The 20245-nt window shown below is 38.0% G+C and overlaps 2 protein-coding genes across 3 annotated transcripts; one reads left to right on the top strand and one right to left on the bottom strand.

The window, feature by feature from the left end:
• Window positions 1-680: 680 nt before the first annotated feature.
• Window positions 681-19862, bottom strand: glb1 (galactosidase, beta 1). 2 transcript variants are annotated; one of them, XM_054603587.1, is made up of 16 exons: window positions 19773-19862; window positions 7297-7466; window positions 6497-6647; window positions 5263-5323; window positions 5072-5166; window positions 4801-4981; window positions 4152-4210; window positions 3939-4060; window positions 3613-3653; window positions 3356-3468; window positions 3144-3218; window positions 2942-3031; window positions 2726-2839; window positions 2204-2335; window positions 1737-1970; window positions 681-1410 (listed from the first exon to the last, which is right to left on the bottom strand). In XM_054603587.1, the coding sequence occupies exons 2-16, from the start codon at window positions 7326-7328 to the stop codon at window positions 1156-1158; spliced, it is 1755 nt and encodes a 584-aa protein (XP_054459562.1). In that variant the 5' UTR covers window positions 7329-7466; window positions 19773-19862; the 3' UTR covers window positions 681-1155. The 2 variants fall into 2 exon arrangements, with proteins under 2 accessions (XP_054459562.1, XP_054459561.1); XM_054603586.1 differs by lacking the exon at window positions 19773-19862 and adding an exon at window positions 7943-8127.
• On the top strand, window positions 11061-15441 carry ccdc86 (coiled-coil domain containing 86). The gene is made up of 4 exons (XM_054603588.1): window positions 11061-11716; window positions 12928-13057; window positions 13150-13224; window positions 14229-15441. Exons 1-4 carry the CDS (start codon window positions 11178-11180, stop codon window positions 14379-14381), a joined length of 897 nt encoding a protein of 298 aa, XP_054459563.1. The 5' UTR covers window positions 11061-11177; the 3' UTR covers window positions 14382-15441.
• Window positions 19863-20245: the final 383 nt, after the last annotated feature.

Here is a 20245-nt window from a genome sequence, read left to right on the forward strand (position 1 = left end):
AACACATTTGAAGGGTACTTCTAAAAAAATATTTTTTTATATTTTGTGTGCATGTGGGGGAAAACTTTTTGGATTAATATTTCAGTATCAGTACTGGTTTAAAAAATCCGGCTATTTCTTATCATCTAAACTGTTTAATTTAGAAAGCCCACGTCGATTTGAAGATGAAGACCTCTTTCCTGTTAACTTTGATGTTAAAATTATGTTTTTCTTGCTGTGTTTCACTGTTGCCAAACTGTTGCTTTACTCCAAATTATTGTTGGTAGAATGGATGTTAAAAATGCATTGCTGCCATCAACAGTCAATGGAGGAAAAAAAATGCTCATATTCACAGTTCTAGTGATGTAGACAAATAAGAAGATCCTTAATTTGCAGTCTTCTGCTCCATGTTCTCTGATTTCTATCAATGTTAGCAGAGGGTTTTGTGCTCACACTGCATTAAATATCTCCCCTTGGGATCAAAAAGAAACAATTAATAAAATGTTTGTATTTCAGTGAATGTACTAATTAGTTTTAACCCTCATTAATGTTATTTGCCAAGCTTTCCAGGACAAAATTTAGGCAGAGAACATATGTTTATAATCTCCATCATTGCTATAAAACTTGCGGTGAGACATATTTAACCGACTAGCATATAGTCACATAATAAGAAAGGGGATCATTGGAGTATTATCAAATTATATGTTTTATTTGATTTTTCTGCTTTAAAAGCCAAATGCTTTACAAGCATTAAATCAGAAAGGTAAGAGCAAAATATTTTCAAAGCTAATAGAAGCTACCTGTTAGCAGTCCCAGAATGCATCTGCAGTTGTATACATTATTTTCCTGATGTTTTTTGCACATAAAAATAAAAAACATTCTCTAAAATACAGGATGCAGTCATGCATCAGTGAGGTAGAGACACCCACAGTTGATGTGATGGTTAAACACATTATTTGGCAAAAACCACCATCGTCACGTTTCATAAAGACACATCCAATCACGTTCAATCGTGTTGTGACGCAAATCAACCTCCCTTCACATATTCCAGCTTTTTTTTTTTTTTTTTTAAACCAGACATACATCGAGCCCACACAAGTGTTGATTTGAGTTTGTTCATCAGCAAATCGAGTTGTGCAATTGATCCCTTTTGTGCAGTAGTGAGTTCCCTTATTATCACAACAAATCATCTTTAACGAAGAGCCTCCTTTGCAGTTTGTAGTCAGACTGGACTGTTGCATTCAGGATGGGGGTGGCAGTAAACTCCACACTGCATGGTCCTGAGCTGCAGGGAGCCTCTTCCAGCTCCAGGACAGTCACATTGTTGGGTGCAGCTGTGCTGAGGATGTTGGCAGGCACAAAAAGTGTCACCTGAGGGCCTCGGGTTGGCCAGTAACGTCCTACGTTGAAGCCGTTAATCCAAATTTGCCCCTGAGAAGAAAATGACAAGAATTGAATATATATTCAACAATATTAGTATTGTGTTTGAGGAATACGTCCTTCATGACCTAACCAAAACACAGCAAACGCTTCAAAACCTTTTTTGCTTTTTTCCAACCACCTAAAGAGATTAAAGTTGTAATTTGTCAGTTGTCTAATCAACTAATAACCTAATCATTTTAAAACTTATTTCGAGTGCATATGACCGTGGGGTCATTAAATATGTTACCAAGAACAATGAGGTTTATATATGATGCTCTTTAAAGGGCAAAATGGCTTCAATTCTCACTAAATCACAAAAAGCTTGGGTGACATGCCTTCCTCCATTTGGGCAGCTTGACGTAGGTGTCCTGGGGGAGGGCTGGGATGCCGTCAGGAATGATGAAGCTTCCCTCGTAGAAGGCTGGCAGGGAGAGAGCAGGAGGCTTAGGTGGGTCTGTTGTTTTTTTTTCACCGAGAAGACCCTGACTGACCGCTTCATCGATGCTGAGGCTGTACATGGTCCAGCCAGTGAGCGTATCCTTCCCCAGAGTCAGGTTGGACACCAGGCCCTGTGCAGTACAAAAAACAGAGAATTCACACGGACATCACAGTTTGTTGGAAATTGTTTAGAAGTTTTACTTCACAGAAAGTGTGAAATTCAGATACAAAACAGAAATTTGTTGAAGTTAAATCTTAGCTTAAAATGTTTGAGGCTTGTAAAACCTGCAAAATGAAATCCAGCTTTGTGACATCTATATTTCAAAGCACACGTAGTATCTTTAAATTGTAGCTGGAAATAAACCTTAAAGTCCTTAATGTGGTTTCCGTAGTTGATTCGGCCCATATTCTCCACCAGTAAGTCCACCTGACTGCCAGCTTTCCCAGTCACGTTGACAGTTATGGCTTTGTTCCTTTCAAGAATCCCCATAGCCACCTTGAGAAGAAATCAGAAAATTAAATCAAAAATAACCAGAGTTTGCTACATTTTCAACTAGAACCAGGCATCATGTTCACATTTCTCTATACCAGTTCGGATACAATACAGACACCAAAACAATCCTTTTTCTAAATCTTACTATGGAAAATAATATCTTTTTTTTACATTTACACCAGAGAAGTCCAAGTTCTCAAGTGTTCAATGTTGTCTTAACACATGAGACGGCACAAGAACTAATCGAAAAAAATTTGTCAAATGATTGTGGCGCTATTGACGTATTTCAGATTGTGCCAACGTAGCATAGTTTATGCTGGTGATGAGCAATGACAACAAAAGGCATGTGTGTGGATCTGCGTGTAACTTCTGATAAGAAACAATCAGACTCACCCCGTCCACGGACACATACGCTCTATCGTGGACGCCGTTCAGTGGAGATGACAGTGGAGTTGGTGTGTTGCAGTTAACAGGCAGAGTGGTCCTGTAGAGCACATAACCAAAGACCTAAAAGACAAATAGGAAAGAGGTACATTTTACACAAATCCACAGCTTCAAAAGCTAAAATCATGTGTAATAATGTAAAAACAGAAAAGCATTAATGGATACCTGGTTCAGCTCAATGAAAGTCTGAGGATACATGCTTTTGACAGGGCCGGAGAAAGACAGTGTTTCTAAGGCGGCTGATAGCGTCTGGAGCTGTGGTGGCACAGGGTTGCTTTTTAGTATTTATTCTTCATGTTTTAAATCACTGTGACAAAAAAGTATTTCAATGGGAAGTTCATAGAAACAGTGTCCACTGCCTACTTACCTTTTTCATCCCAACAGTCCCATATGCGTACTTTGGAGTTGTGGGTGGTATTGGTCCCTCTGGTATCTTATGGTACTGTTGTGAAAAGATACACATGTTTTATCAGATGACATATAATCTACTGTGTTCAGAAATATTAATTTAACACTTATGGATGTGACTATTTAATAATGGCATTACATTTTATTTGAGGCCTTCACTAGTGTTCTTACCAGTTTGATCACCTCTCGAATGGCAAAGTACTTCTCTGTGAGGTCTCCTGCTTCCGTTAGCGGGGCGTCGTAGTCGTAGCTCGTGGGCTGCGCGCCGTATGGCTCATTGGCACCTGAGAGATCGAGAGGCAATCATAGGGTGAGTTTCTTTGTACGGTAATCATTCTAAAAACACAAAATACCCAAGTGGCTTTGCTATAAATCCCCTTGAAATTATCAAGCCTTCTAAACAAACTAGTCTGTTGAAGTGCACTCACCGTTCCAGTATCCAAAGTTTGTTCCTCCTATGAACATGTACCTGTGTTGAGAGATTATTAAAGTGAAATATAGACAGACATGAAGCAAAATATATATTAAAATAACTTTCAACTTCAAAAACAAGACATGAGCTCCTTGCCTCTTAGTCAATCTCTTTCTTTAAGAAAATGTATTTGCAGATGTAAATTATTTAACTAGTTACCAATTATTTTAGTTACTGGTTACATATTATGATGGTGGCCATAGAGTCCCCATCATAATTACATATTTTGTGTAATTGTATATGCCTTCAGTGTGCAGTGTGTCATTAAATCTGTAGACTCACAGGTTGACGTTTGCTCCCAGGGTGAGCATCTCGTTCAGGGTCTTGGCCACTATGACAGTTGACACGACAGAGTGACGTGACCCCCAGTGGTCCAGCCAGCCAGTGTAAAATTCAGAGTTCACCTGTTCATACACCAGGAAACCCCATGAGTGCCTGAGAGAAAATGCAGCGTGGTTTTTAAAAATCACAAGCTGTTTCGAGGGAAATACTTGCCAAAGGTCCACGAGGTTCAGCGTGTCGCTGTGCATCAAAGGCAGCCGTTACATTTGCACCTAACAGGATCAAAACACAAAGATAAGCTCATGAGTAAAGAAGCTGTTTGTGCGACTTCCTCATGACTGCTGACTAATCTAACATATGACAGAGTAAATGGGGAGATAAAAAATGTTGCTTTTACAATACTGCTACTGCAGTGTGACCTGCAGTGTGTCACAGCAACTGAAAAGGACCGGCCCAGTGGCTTAAAAACTGGTGTTTGAAACTTAATATCAAAAGACAGTGTCCTTATGTATGACACCCCACATAACCTGAACTAGATGCAAAGGTCAACAGTCAGTCAATCAAGTTTCTGAGGTCAATATATGAAAATGTTGGCAAGTTATTCTGCTGTTACTTTAAGTACAACATAATGTACCACCCAGTTTAACTCTTTTACTATTTAAAGACCCTTCTAGAGACTTTGCGTTGGTTATTAGCAGTAGCCAAGAATGCTGGTATTCGTTGCATTGAAAATCATGTATATTGTATTTGTCCATCCAAAATGAACATGAAATGAAATGCAATACATAACTGAACCTTTAACCAACAATACATATTTGCTGTAAATTTCATTGCACTGACTAGAATTTCCCGATACACCTACCTGGCCCGAAGTCAACAGTAGCGTAGAGACCTTGTATTGAGCCACACTTGAGGTACTGGAGTCCAGCTCCATCTGTGGTAAAGAGCACCACCTCCTCGCCAAGGTGAGACCGGAACAGCTTTGTCAGGTGGCGCATGTAGTTGTAGTCACAGGCGAAATAACTGCCGTATTCATTCTCAACCTACCAAACACAGCCGTGGGGCAGGAGGGAAATGTTATTTTTCTTATGGAATCAGGTACGGTAATGAATCGTAATGCTCGCAGGACTCACCTGTACAGTGATGATAGGACCGCCGTTCTGGTAGAGAAAAGGCTTTATCATTGGCAGTAACTTCCCCATCCATTTATCTACTGCTGAGATGTAATCTGACACAAAGCAAATTATTATAGTGTTGTATGTACTGCAGCATGTAACCATGATTATAAGTTATCATTCATCCTGTTTTATTTTTTTATTCTCACCTGGATCTGAGGAGCGCAGCACAATGTTTTTGTTGTTGAGAAGCCAGGCAGGCAGCCCACCCTGGTTGACAGAATAACAGACAATGGCAAAAGAAATGTAAATGGCCGACCAACCATAAAAACATAACCACATGAGGTGTAGTTGCACTTTAAAGTGATAATGCACTTATAATCTATGTAAACAAACACCCTGTATACACTTTAAGTGACTATGAAAAGTTAAAGTTAGTCACAATAGATTCCAGTGTTGGTTAGCTTTCATAGTGGAGAACAAACACAAAAACATCCATAAATATATATATATAGAACATTAGCATAGTTATACTGTATCATCCCTCTGTGTAAATCAAAGAGATGACAACATATTGGGGAAGTATTGTCATTTATTATCATAATTTTACTAGTAGAAGTAAGAAAGTATTAGCAGCTTAAAAGAGCCCAGGTCTGTACATTAAGGGTTTCCAGTAAGAAATTAGCAACCTTTTCAAGATACTATCAACTAATTCTTGGCCTTTGGTTGCCACTTTTCAATATATAAATAGAACGAACAGCAAACAGCAAAACACTCAAACCAAAATAGGGAAGGAAAATCATACTGCATGGGCAACATACACATGACATGTCTACTTGTCACACTTTGATTATTAAGCTGACATAAACTGCATAGTACCTTACTGACTCAAAGTACAAGGTGACTAAAAATGGCAACAATATTTTCAATTTGGGCAACCAAAAACTGATGCCGGGTTGTCAACCTGGCTAACCCTTTAAAAGTTTTCGTTGAGTTGAGGATCAAAAGTAAAGTACTTAGTTTTGCAGCAGAATGCACCCTGAAGGTAGTATTGTATGTGACTAGGTTATTATATTATCTAGTATTTATTACTAATGCATAACAGCAGCTTTTTAATGCTTCAGCTGGTTAAAGTTGAGATAATTGACTAGTTTATTTACTGTTGGATAGTTCAGCCTATAAATGCTTCATATGAGAGAAGTTGACCAGATGGTTTGTGTGTATACTCTTAATCTGAAAAGTAATTAGTAACTACAGTTGTCAAATAAATGTAGTTGTGTAAAAGGAAAAATATTTCTCTCTGAAATGTGTTGAAGTAGATGTATAAAGTAGCATCAAATGGAAATACTGAATAGTCTATTATGTTCTGTATTTATTTCTTCATTATTTGTCTCTTAATACCATCACAAAATCAAAATGTGTTCACTGACAACCGGCACTCACCATGTCCCACTCTCCACATATGTAGGGTCCAGGCCGAAGGATGACCAGTAAACCTATGTCTTGGGCCAGCTTAAGGAAATATTCCACATCCCTGTCACCACTAAAATCGTAACTGCCTGGAAACTCCTCATGGTAGTTCCAGGGAATGTACCTGCAACGTGAATGAAGAGTCAGTATTATCCAAACACACATACTTATGTTTAGTGGGGTTGCTTCATAATAGCTGCTAAAAACCTGTCAATTATTATCTCAAATAAGCAAGTTGTCATTTTCTTCTGTAATATGTCAGAAAATTATGATGAATGTCCATCACAGCTATTCAAAGCCAAAGGTTACATCTTCAAATGTCTTACTTTGTCCAACCAGCTCAAAATCCAAAAGACATTTAGTTTACAATCGTAGAAGTGTAAGAAAATATTCACTTTTTTGAGCTGGGGCCAGAGAATTATTGCATTTATTTCTAAGAAAATTAGCTTGAACGATTAATCGACATACAGGATTGTAAAAATTCTGTCGCTTGTTTATTCACACCACTACACTGCAGCACATGTTACTGCTGACAAATGATGCTATATTGCAGAATAACTGCAGCACAACCCACATGCAAACATTAAGAGAGCCAACAGTGATGTGAACAGATTTCCACAGGGAAACAAATCCTCTAAATTTAAAAACCTTCCTCCCTGATTACTTTCTGTTTTAAAGCCAGTTGAGACAAGGCACAGTCACAACAACAGCCTGAAACAACAAACCAAAGTCAGAGTAAGGCAGGAGGACAGTGAGACATGGAGTGAACGTACGTCTGGATGGCATTCAGTCCCGACATGTACATCTTGAGCAGTCGGTCCTTCCAGTAGACTCGGGGGATCCGGTTGTAATGGATGCTTCCTGATATGTATCGAAACTCTTCCCCATCTTTCCGAAAGCAGTCCTTCTGGTAATCCACGCTGAATGAACGAGGTGCACCGAGCTGCAGGTCAACACACCATCATTTAACCCACAATGATTCAGTTTATATTGTGCTCCATTATGTGGTTAAAGTTTCATGTTTTTATGGTGCAGGGCTGACATATCAGCTGACTTTGGTAAGTTAGAAAGAAAAACATGCAATGTATTTATATTACTGAGCTGACAATAACTGAAAATATGAGCCTGATTTAACCTAACTTTACTGTGAACATGCCCTCAGCACTATGAAAAAGTATTAATAAGTCACATTGATATTTATGTGGTGTGACTCTGTGTATTTAAAAGAAAGCCAATCACTTTGTTTGGACCAAGTTCCAAACATTTGTTTTGAAATTTGGTTTGCAGGGCTTTTATAAAACCGGACATAATCATCTGTTTTCATCAGTTTTTTAATGTTATAGGTCTGTGGCTGCATGTAAAGCTCCTTAAATGTGGACAGCAGGGTATAAACACTTTTACAAACTCAGAGGTACTTACTGAATGTCCAAACAGCAACAACAACAACAGCATGCTTCCGAATCTGAGCAGAGACATGATGAATCCTCACACGGTTTAAGTGTTACATTCAATTAATGAAGCGTTTCAAGCAATGTCATTTCCTTGGTCACAGTCAGCTACAGTTGTTCCTCCTCTGAGGACACTGTGATGTTTTAAACGGTAGCATGAGGTGCGGAAGTAAAAAATCATGTGATGCAGCATTGTTGTGGTGTATTAGCGCGTTTTGATCAGTAGGTGGCAGTGTCGCGCTTTTTATTTATGGCGTTCGAGGTGACGCGATGTCTCAAGGCTTTAGCAGAGTTTATAGTCATTGAGGGAATAGAGAAACCTGGAAAACAAACTTTAAAACACACAATGTTGAAAATAACAAATAGCCTTCAAATATTGTCTAAAAAACTAAATAATAAGAAGCTACTGGAAAGATGATGAAGGTTTACATTTTGAATAATCAATAAGATGACATCTATCTATCTATCTATCTATCTATCTATCTATCTATCTATCTATCTATCTATCTATCTATCTATCTATCTATCTATCTATCATCCATCCATCTCTCTCTCTCTTTCTCTATTTATTCATATCTATATCTATCTATCAATAGCTTCACAATATCTCAGCATAACCAAAGTAAAACTATTATTAATATGATTCATTCTTTCACACAGGTCTTTTGTCTTTGCTTAGTTTTTGTAGCTCAGCTCTGTTTACTTCACACCTAAAACTATCACACAATCACATGAACATCTCTATAATATAGAAAATATGACGCAATAAAGTGTAGCATTTTAAAGCTTATTATATAAAGTTTTGTTGACAATATGAAGTGTTGTTTCAAACCTTAGAAATATTATACACTTGATACAAATGTCCATAGAGTTTAGTGAATGCTTCTCAGACAAATTTGGTCAACAGAAACTTAACCCTAAAAGCTTCACAAAGATTGGACTTATTTCAGGGTATTCATTTGCTGCGTCTGCCCCGTTTTATTTACAGTTATTTAAAGCTTAATCATGAGTAAACTCTATAACGTATTCCAGTGATAAATCTTCCAAGTAAAGCTAAAACGGCTCCTTAGAGTCATACTCTGATATTTCAGCTAAAATGTGGTACATACATACAGTACAAGTTGAAATGTTTTTAGTAACCTTAAGATTGCATTGAAGTGTGTTGTGAATAACTAACTAAGATTATTAAAAACTGTGGTCTCATGATCTTACCTCCAAGGTTTCAACAACAGAGGTGAGTGACCTCAACACAAACATTACAAATTATATTATTTCACAATAAAGCAACACTTCATTCAATCCATCACCATTTCGACAAAGGTTGTACCACAAAGAGCACATTGTGTTGAGGTAACAGCCAAACTGAGTGCATATGTTTGTATTTCAGGGCCGGCCTCCATCTATTCAAGCTGAGAGGCAGCTAAAACACACACAGTCATAAAAACATGTCAAAAAAAATGCAACCTTTCAAGTTTGTGCCTTATGTCTTTTACAGTACAGTATACAAATTGGGTGATTGACATTGCTGAGCGTGGACTGAAGGATGTACCAAACTTCTACTACAGAGATGACGGACTCAAGCTTTGGGATATCATCCACAAGTATTCTAGACAGTTTGCATTCGGTTGCACATTATGGCAAAATCATGCATGTTTTAGTGAAATGTGGTTGCCATGGTAATGTGTTAATTAGTCCATTTTAGAGGTGCTTATAGGTATATATTTAAACTATGAAGCAAGCCAGGCTAACTGTTACCAGTCTTTGTGCAAAGCTGCCATCAGGATCTAGATCTATACTTTACGCACAAATATGAGAGTGGTATTTATCTTCTCATTTCACTCAACAACAAGAAAGACAATTGGCAAGTTTTGTAAAATGTCAAACTATTTCATTATAATTGTGTGATCCACTTTGTTGAATAAACTATTGCACCAAATTCTTAAAAAGAACAGAACTGATCATTCTAAACAGATGGCCTTTAATATTATGTTATACAAAAGAAAGTCTTATTACTGCAGTGTGTATAAAAAATGCATAATTCAACTGGGAATGTGTTTAACAGAACTTATCCACATTTCTGAAAGGTTTGTGGAAGGAGTGCTGAGCTTCTACTACAAGAATGACGCTGAGGTCCAGAAAGACTCAGAACTGCAGAAGTGGATTTTGGACATTTTTGAACATGGATTCCTTTCCCAAGCCGGCACAGGTGGGCTTAAAGGGATTTTTAGACGGGTGTTGTTCCTTATCCGAAATCAAAGGTCAAAGGTCAGAGGGTGTCATATGCTGCACAGATTGTAAAGACCCTTGAGGCAAATTTGTGATATTGTGCTGTTTAGTCTCTTAACATGGAGACAGCTGAGCCGGCAGCTAGAAGCTAGCAGCTAACAATGACAACTTCTACAACGATGCCCTGGGTTATCAGCCTTAACTGCCGTATGAACACAGTGCAGAGCAGCGACTATGAGCTAACCAGTCGGTCGCACACACTGAGAGTCTCACATGTACTAAAATGCCTGCACTGCTGTAAACAAAAGAAAGAGAAGCTTGTATAAGAATCAGAGAGGGAAAGCGGCTTCATTCTCTGGTAGCCATTATCCCAATATATCATTACAATAATAATAAAATAAATGCTCTGAATCCTGGGTATAGAACCTTTAGGTAATGCAGTTTATTCCCTCTAATTCTCAGGAATTCCCCAGAGCTTTACCACTCTCCTTTTTTCAGTGATGTACCCCCTGTGAAATATTTTTTCAGCCAAGTACCCCCTAACCAGCGCAAAGCATTTTTGGTTGAAAAAAAGATGTAATACACAGCGCTGTGCCATCAGTGTCTGATTTATTAAACTGTCAACACTGAAGATTGCATTGTTGCATTGAATTCAGTTTGTTAACTTACACTTATATTTTATTGAATATTTATTAAATAATTATTTTTAAAGGATTTTTGAATGGATGCTAATTTTAAATATATATATATATATATTTTTAAATATCACGTACCCCCTGGAGTGCCTTCACGTACCCCCAGGGTATTAGAGGAAGTTTGCAGTTCACACTCCAGACCGGTAGGGGGCGACAATGCGCTGCTACCTTGTTTACCATCCGCTGTGGAGGCGGAAGTAGAGCAGATACACAACGCTGGCGGTGGTCACACGTGGGTAGGCAAGTTTATCAGAGTAATGTGCTGGATCCAACTTAATTAGAAACATGTCAAAGAGGCACACAGCCATGTCAGAAGGAACTACCGCTTGTGAAGTGGGACTCGAGGAGAGCGAGCTCCAGGAGCCTCCGCCGGAGACCAGACGGACCCGCAGCGGCCGCAAAGTGCGCACTCCTGCCGCACTGCTGGACTCAGAAGCCCCGGTGAGAACCCCCAGCCGGAGGACCAGGAGGTCCGTCCTCCAGGAGCTGCCGACTGCAGAAAAGAAAAACACGGAGGAGGGTGCGGGGAAACTCGAGACTCTGACCGAGGAGAAGCTCAGTAAGTCCGTCGAACCGGAGCCGGTTGTCGCTGCCTTGTCGGAGCCGGCGGGGCCGCAGGCTGCAGCAGATACCGACATGTGCGACGTTAACGGCGGAGAAGACGTGCAGCCGGCCGGGCCTGCAGCAGCAGAAACGGCACCCACGAGTTCAGAGGCCGCTCCGAGTAAGAAGCCCCGGTTGAGTTCAGGTGGAAAACAAAGTCCGGTCATCCCGCTGGGAAAACCCAAATCCGGCAGAGTGTGGAAGGACCGCAGCAAGCTGAGGTGAGGATGTCGTTACCGTGAAAGTAACAAGATTCACGTTACATTTACTCAAGTAGCATACTGTCATTTAAGACAAGTGTTTGGTTTTAATTATATGCAACTTTATACACAGACTCATCTACATGTCAGAGTAAATGTTGTACTTTGTACTCTCACTATATATATTTAAGAGCTTCAGTTTCTCATTTATTTTCATATTAAACATGTGATTGCTTTAGAAACTGTGATGCTATATTTCATTATAGAGTTAACTACCCAACAGTAAATTAAGTAGTTAAAGTGAGTAAACCAAGTACCTCTTACATATCACTCCATGAAAATCAATGATCATGATGTAATACCATAACAATATAACAGACAGGGGTCATTCTGAATATTAAATACTTATAATACGTAATACTTCTATACCTTTTGAATGCAGGAATTTTACTTGTAATGAGGTAATTTTGTAGTATGGTATTGCTACTTAAACTCAACCCACATGCTTATTTATTTATATATATATATATATATATATATATATAATTTTGATTCTTCTTACCTTCAGGCATTAATCTAATTGTTGAAATGGCAACATGGGCATGAAGCATTATTTTACACAAGGTTGAGAGTTTGGTTAAGAATTACAGTGTTTGTAGAAACCTCAATTAAAGGCTATTTACACCCTTGACTCAGAACCATTAGGGGTGTGCATGGGTATTGGAGACATCCCTAACAGGGAAAGCTGCAGAATAATAAAGTCAAATCTGTAATATTGGTTTTAAAATATAATTAAGGGTAGAGTATCAAACCTTAGTTCTGAAAGCATTGTGTTCTTAGCAGCAAATATCAAATATGTTGAACGTTTGATTTTTAAAATCATTATTGGATTAGGTTTTATCATTATTATGTATAGCAGTTTGTGTTAACGTAACACAGATAAAGGTCGACTTATTGCACTGAATGAAAAGGAATTGTAAAAAAAAGTATCAATACACAGGAAGGAGGATGTGTTTGTACCAAAAGTCCACCACCGTCAAAAATATTTCCAATAATGCTACTATTAAGTTCAGCGGGAATTGGCCATGACATTAAATATTGTGTGTTTGTCAGCGTCTTTATGTTTTTGTACGAGTTACATTCGTCACTCAAGCTTCTCAGCTTTTAGGGCCACAACAGTTCCTGGCCTCATGTTAAATGCAAATGGTTCTATATCTGATTTTGTCTTTCAGGTTCTCTGCAATGGTAAGAGACAAACCGTTGTGTTCTTCATGGGAAAAGAAGATGGAGGCCAAACGGGAGAAGGAGCAGGTGAAACAGTATACTTTGCAGCTTAAAGGGGAGAAAGTCAGACAAAAAGAGGTAAGCTAAAGCTGTGTGATCATTTAACCCTTGTTATGTTTGAGTATCTGCACCTTTTTTCATATAATGTTCTGTGTTTCCTGGCTTTATAGGAAAAGAGGAAAAGGAGAGAGGAAAACTTGAAACGTCGTGCAGAGAACGAACGCAAATCAGAGATTGTGCAAGTGGTATGTCAACTGTTGTTCACACTAAAAGTTCTACCTGACTTCACCCAATTTAAGATGACACCCTAACTCCCGGGTCACACTGCCTGCGTGAGCAGCGCGTGTCGGCTGCCTAGCTGAACTGCTGTGTCTCTTGTGTGAAAAGTATCACACAGACAGCATTACACAACATTTGCCTTTCATTATGACCAGAATGATCTCATCTTCAAAGTCCTATCTTCATTATAAATGTAAATGTATTATGGAAGTAACAACGATCTACAATTAGAGGTACTTAAATAATTTATGGAGCCATGCATTTTCGACAACACTGTCCTGCAAATATTTCAGAATAAAAGCCTCATGATAACAAATGAAGGGATTCTGTGCACAGAAAAGCACTAGATGGCTTTTATTTTAAACAGAAACAGGATGTGTGATGTAAAAAATTAAATTTCATGTCTCTGACATGTTCAACCGACAAATTCAAAAGATCATTTTCACTGTCCATTTTTGCTTTGAGCAAGATCAGACCCCAAATCAAGAGATGCAGCCAAGTCGCACCTGAGCAGGCAGTGTGGCATTGGAGTAACAACACACCAATCATCATTTCAAATTTTGCTCATGCAGTCTACTGAGTATAGGAGAGTGAATTGTATTACCAATCGTAAGTCCATATGGATTTAAGTTTACAGGTGCTTACCTTATTGCACAATATAATGCCTCACAGTAAAAAAAAAAATGAAGAATGTTAACAACTGCAGAGCTTATATCTCCTCATACTACCATTTTCTGTCAAGCTTATTTTGTATTGTAAACCTCTTCATGTTATTAATAACACATTGAATATACCAACTGGGAACTTTAACTCTGGTTAAATATGTTTCTAACACATTTGAGTGACAATTAAAAAAAACAGACAATCAAGTGAAAGGGCAATAATTGATCGGCAACGTAAGCACAGACACAATCCTTCTATTGGATATTTGACCTTTTGTTTATATTCTCCTGTCTCTTTTGTATTGCAGATCAGGAACACAACAAAGATCAAGAGGATGAAGAAGAAACAACTGCGGAAAATCGAGAAGAGAGACACGCTGGCTCTGCTGCAGAAGTCACAGAAGCAGAGAGTAAAAGCCAAAGAACAAAAAAGTCAGAAGGTTGACCAAGTTTTGACCTAAAGACTGTAAGATAATAAAAATGCAACTATTCAGAATGTGGCCTACATTTTTTATATTTAGATGTCTGGAATACTACAAGCACAATTGTATGGGAGTTAAAAAAAATAGAAAAATTGAATTTTGCACAATAGATGAGATTGCTGTTGGTCAGGTCGTCACCAAGGTGACCATCAACACAGTCAAGATTCAACCTTTTCTGTCGTCTTTTTTTTGCATTAGAAGTATCCTATCATTGATTTGCCTATTACTCTGTTTAATTATCTAAATAGCCTTAAGAACATCACATATGACCAATTTTGTTTTACTTACAGGATGTTATATTAAATACAATTTAAATTCTAACTGTGATCAAATTGTCACACTAATTGATGGCTGGGAAATGCAAGAAAATAAAAAGTGAAGGAATGACGAGTTTAGAGTATGTACCATTAGCACAACAATATGAGTAATGTGTACTTTTCAATTGTTAGGTGCTCTTCAGTATTGTCATTAATAGTTACTGTGAGGATTTTTTAACTAGTAATGAAACAGTCTCCATGTAATGCCAGTGCCTCTAAATGAAGTATATGAGACCATCAGCAAGAAGATTTTCTATAAAGTTTTTAGGAGTTACAGTAGCAGAGCTTAGCCTCGCTTCTCCACCAGTCCGTGCTGGGATCCAGAACCAGGACTGAGCGACGCCCCTGAGCAATGTGGGCTGTCAGACCCTGCTGCAGTAAAATATGAGGTTTTCTAAAGGGACTCTATCTCTTTTTGTCCAGAGGGACTGACAAAATCAACACAAAATGAAAGTTCCTTGTAGTAACTTTAAATGCACTTAATAAATGACATGGAACATAACTATAAACAAACATGCGTCAGAGTGACAACTTACGTCTTCATTTATTTATTTACTGGTTATTACTAGAAAAAGTAAATCTGTTGAGCTTTATTGTGTGGTACAACCAAAAGTAACCAGAATATAGAAAATGATCATGTGGTGAGTTTGTTTTGTCAACTTCTGTTGCAAAAGTCGAGGACTTTTAATATTATTTTTTTATTGTGATGGAATGGGTGCTGGAAATTTTTTTAGCTGAAACAAATATTTGATTTATGAATTGAAAGAAAATTGATAAAATGCTTTTTCATTCTTTACATTAAAAATATTTACAAGTACCAGTCTCTCAAATGTGATGTTTTGGCTCTTTTCTTTCTTTTATATGACAGTAAACTTGAGTTTTTGACTGAAAGTCAGACAAATCAAGCATTTATAAAGTGTCAACTTGGGCTTTAGAAAATTATAACGACCATTTTTAACTCTTTTTTTTTTTTACACTTTGTAGACAAAACAATAATTATTATCTAATCTATTGATAATGATATTATTTGTCTCATTATCATGGATGTATAGTGTTAGAGAGGATTGGTTGGGACACTGCGTCTAACGTCAGACTGTTTATTTTTCGTTGTGTTGAGCAAGAGGCTGCTGTCACGGGACAGATGTCGCTGCTGCTTAGGCTTCTGGTCCACAGCATTAACAGTGAAGAGGCTGGGCAGTTACTCATTTTGGTTGTTTCGGATCTGTACTCCAAAATATTGGATTTAAAAGTAAACTATGACTATGAGATTAAAATGAGACCATGTTATATATCATTATAGATCATGTTTTTATATAGAACTGCAACCAATGATTATTTTCATTATGGATTGATCTGCTGATTGTTTTCTCGATTAACCTATTGATTGAGTGGGTTGTAAAACTTCTGAAAATAGGGAAATATGTCGTCACAATTACCCAGAGCCCAAAACGACACCTTCACAATATGTGCTTAGTCCGACCAGTAGTCCTCAAAATGATTTAAATTAGATTAAAATCATTCAAAGGAAAAGCAGCAAATCTTTACATTTGTGAAGCTGGAACCATGAAATGTTTGACCTTTTGCAATAAAAATGACTAACAATTATCAAAATAGTTCCCAATTCATTTTCTGTCAGACTCACCCATTAGTCAACTAATCGTTTCAGCTGTACTTGTTGGGTAGTTTAATTTATAACAAAACATATTTTAAAAACTTTTCATACTATTCAACTAAACCTGTCAAGTAAAAGGACAATATTTCCCTTTGGAGTAGAATTATGAAGTGGATTGAAAAGAAAATACTTAATTCAAGTACAACAACCTAAAATTTGTAATTAGGCACAATACTTATACTACTTAGTTTCATTCCACTCGTTGTTATTGGCCATTTTGATTTTAGGTTCTCAAAGTCATTTATACACTTTCTGTATGAGGTTGACTCAGATTATTACGAGGACATGAATTTACTAGAATCATGGGAGCAGTTTATGATACTGAGTAATAATGTGTTGTTCATAATTGGCAATGGAAACATGACTTAAGGATGCAGTATCTACGTGACTGGCTGCATCACAAGACACTGGTTTTGTATGTTCACCCAAAATAGCAGAGTAAATTTGGCAAGCAGGTTGAGTGCAAAACACCCTGCTTTTGCCTCACCTTTACTCTCATTCCAAGGACTTTAAATAACATTAATTACTAAAGTACACACTAGTGAGAGACAACTCCTTCCAGTCATCCCAAACCTGTTTGCTATGTAAATCCCTCCAGTTGCAGTAGAATAACTTGACATCCTTTAAAACGCAGGCGATAAACAAAGCGATTTGTTAGACTCAGGTGACCAGCTTAGAAGGATTGATCGTCCTTCACTCACATTAAAACTGGGCGTGTTTGACATTATTCTTCATCTTGGTCATTCACCATATAAAGGCTGTGACAAACTTGGTGCACATCTAACTTATTAAACTGCGAGCCAAGAGAAGCAGCATTCATATAACAGCTCAAGGCAGCTACATAAGTAAAATCCAGAGAATCTTTGTAAGTACAATCTTTTTCTTTATGTTTTTATCTTCAGGTGGGTAGAAAACAGATTTTATTGCGTAATTCAGATTTATTTTGTAGTATTTCCATCAATTGTTTGTTTGCTTTAAGATATTTTCTTAGAAATCTCTGACATTTTCGTTAACTTTTACATGGAAGGAATGGTTTAGTTTGATCTTGCAGGAAAACATAATTTAAGGTTTTTTTTCTTTTAGATGCAACAGAGGTTCACAATGATTCTGTCAATTCTGATACATCTCCTTCTCATTGGTGAGTGAAACTTATTTTTCTTGTTGTAGTGACTGGCAATTTTTGGAAAAGGGACACAGTCGTCTCTTTCAAATGTATGTTTTTTTCCATTGAATATTTATTTATTTTGTAATAGCATCAGCAAATGCTCAGCACCTACAGCCTCAGCAGCCACGACTGTAGCACCTGCAACTGCAGCACCTACAACCGCAGCAGCCCCGACTGTAGCACCTACAACTGCAGCACCTACAACAGCAGCAGCCCCGACTGTAGCACCTACAACTGCAGCACCTACAACCGCAGCAGCCACGACTGTAGCACCTACAACTGCAGCACCTACAACCGCAGCAGCCACGACTGTAGCACCTACAACTGCAGCACCTACAACCGCAGCAGCCACGACTGTAGCACCTTCAACTGCAGCACCTACAATCGCAGCAGCCACGACTCTAGCACCTACAACTGCAGCACCTACAACCGCAGCAGCCACGACTCTAGCACCTACAACTGCAGCACCTACAACCGCAGCAGCCACGACTGCCACAGCAGCCGCAACTGCCACAGCCACAACTGCCGCAAAAATAACAGCGGCGAATACAACAAACTCAGCAATCACCACTGTGACCAACACTGCTACTACTGTGCATGTTGGGATGACGTACATGGGCAGTCTTGTTGTGTGTTACTTTAGTGTTGCTCTTTACAAGTTCTTCTTTACAATGTAACTTGGTTGTGTTGCCTTTACCTGTTTTTACAGATTATATAGTCAGTGTTATGTTATCCACACGGAAACATAGTATGTCATTTATGCTTAAATATATAACCTATTAACCATGTTATGAAGAACGCGTGTTGATAGGTTTAGACAATCTAGATGATTCAGCGTGTTCAAATGTTGATAATAATAAAAGTTTGGTAGAACATGTCGTTTTGGGTTTTTTATTGTCATCACTTTTTAGGTCGTCTGCTATTTTTCAAACGTCTCCTGTCTTTAACAGGCACTTTTTGTTCCTTAAAAATTATGTTAAAATTACCTTTTTGACAATAAAGTTAAACTTGTAACAGTGGTTTCAATGTTTTGGGGGGATATTTAGATTAAAGTTTACAGCCTTCTTAAAAATGTATTTATCTAAGCTAAACAAAGTAAATAATCTACCTTCAGTTGAAGGAGTTTTTAAGAAGTAACTGCTAATAATTTGAATATAGACTGATCAATTTCCTCGATTTGTTATTTTTCAGTCTTAATACCAGTAGCAAATCAATACATTGATACTGACTCTTATATAATTATCCCTAAACAAGTTATCATTTGCAAATGGATATTTAATCCTCGCTAAGTAATAACTAAATCTATTTTTCCATATAACGTTTCCTTCTAATGTCTGTTTGGATAATCAGGCAGTGAGAACATCTTCAGATTGATAGTCCTAAATGTATCCAAGGTGTGTCACCATTCATCACAATGACTTGTTGATGGTGGGACTATTTGCAGAAGTTACACGGTTGAAATACTACCTGGCCTCATGTTTGCTGTGTGTCAATTAGATTGTTGTATTTCAGTTTCAGTCACACAATTATTTAGGAATATACACCTCCTTAGCACACAACAACTGGGTGGTGAATTATGGGGAAGCTAGATTTTTTCACAGAAAGCCTCTCTGCAAGACAGGGCCACAAAATTAAAACAAGGTTTGTTGCTTAAACCTAAGGATATTTCTGGCAGGAAGCTAACATATCCACTGCACTCTTTAGAAAGATCTAATAGCCAAAGTGAAGGCCAGTAGTGCCCTAAGAGAAGTTTATTGTCTCCTGATATGCAGTCAGTTAATCAGGTATTCCTAAAGTGTCTTCATCGTACACCAGTGAAACAAAAAACAGGATATATCACTAGGGCACAACATAAAAAAAAAATATATATATAAAATTACAAACATAGAGGGCATGAATTAAAAACTGACACGTTGTTATATCTCATCTGACTGAGGTCACATGTCAAGTCAGGATAAACTCGTCAGTCACAGGTATAAGGATGTGAATGTTTGTGAAACTTCCTGCAAAGGTACAGTAAATAAAAGTATATTTGTATTGTAAGGGCAGTGACCACTTTTCAAAGTTTGTTTAAGGTCCTGTGGAGTGATCTGCTACTGCATATGTGGGAAGGCGTTGTCTAAACAGTGTGAGGCTCAAGTGATGCATCAGTTTGGTCTGAATCCAAACATCAGAAACATCTCTGGCTGTGTGCAGTGAGAAAGGAGTGATCTTACCAGACCTCTATCACCCGCTCATCGTCTCTGTTCGAGGCTTGCAGACCGAGGCTCATACATCAGCCAACACTTGCATAACACACGGATCTCCGAACGAGCTGCCGGGGGGTCGAGTTGCATTGTGGGTGATGTAGGCGCCAGACTTTGACAGGGGAAAAAAAAAAAGAATGCATGATATAAAGGAAGACGTCCTTTGTTTCTGCTGCATTGAATTTGATGGGGTACTTAAAAAAAAAAAAAAACATGAACTCGATAGGTGTAATTTTAGCCTACATACTACGCCTACTGTTTATTTCCACGATAATATATACATGTTATATCAATACAAGTCTCAAAGCTGCTGAGCTGCTGAAACACCCAAATTTCCCCCATGGGGATCAATAAAGGAATATCTATAAATATCTAAAGGCCTGATATGTGAAGGAACATTTAGGTAAACCGACATTTCCCTCTAGATATCTCTGTTGTTTTTG

This window comes from Anoplopoma fimbria, chromosome 9 (assembly GCF_027596085.1).
Source record: "Anoplopoma fimbria isolate UVic2021 breed Golden Eagle Sablefish chromosome 9, Afim_UVic_2022, whole genome shotgun sequence".
NCBI lineage: Eukaryota > Metazoa > Chordata > Actinopteri > Perciformes > Anoplopomatidae > Anoplopoma > Anoplopoma fimbria.

Coding starts and splice junctions, on each gene's coding strand:
- ccdc86 (XM_054603588.1), top strand. CDS start 11,178: ATGTCAAAGAGGCACACAGCCATGTCAGAAGGAACTACCGCTTGTGAA. Junction 11,717..12,927: donor AAGGACCGCAGCAAGCTGAG/GTGAGGATGTCG, acceptor TTTGTCTTTCAG/GTTCTCTGCAATGGTAAGAG. Junction 13,058..13,149: donor AGAAAGTCAGACAAAAAGAG/GTAAGCTAAAGC, acceptor CTGGCTTTATAG/GAAAAGAGGAAAAGGAGAGA.
- glb1 (XM_054603586.1), bottom strand. CDS start 7,999: ATGTCTCTGCTCAGATTCGGAAGCATGCTGTTGTTGTTGTTGCTGTTT. Junction 5,324..6,496: donor TATGTGGAGAGTGGGACATG/GTGAGTGCCGGT, acceptor TCTGTCAACCAG/GGTGGGCTGCCTGCCTGGCT. Junction 3,469..3,612: donor AAACTTTGGATACTGGAACG/GTGAGTGCACTT, acceptor TCGATCTCTCAG/GTGCCAATGAGCCATACGGC.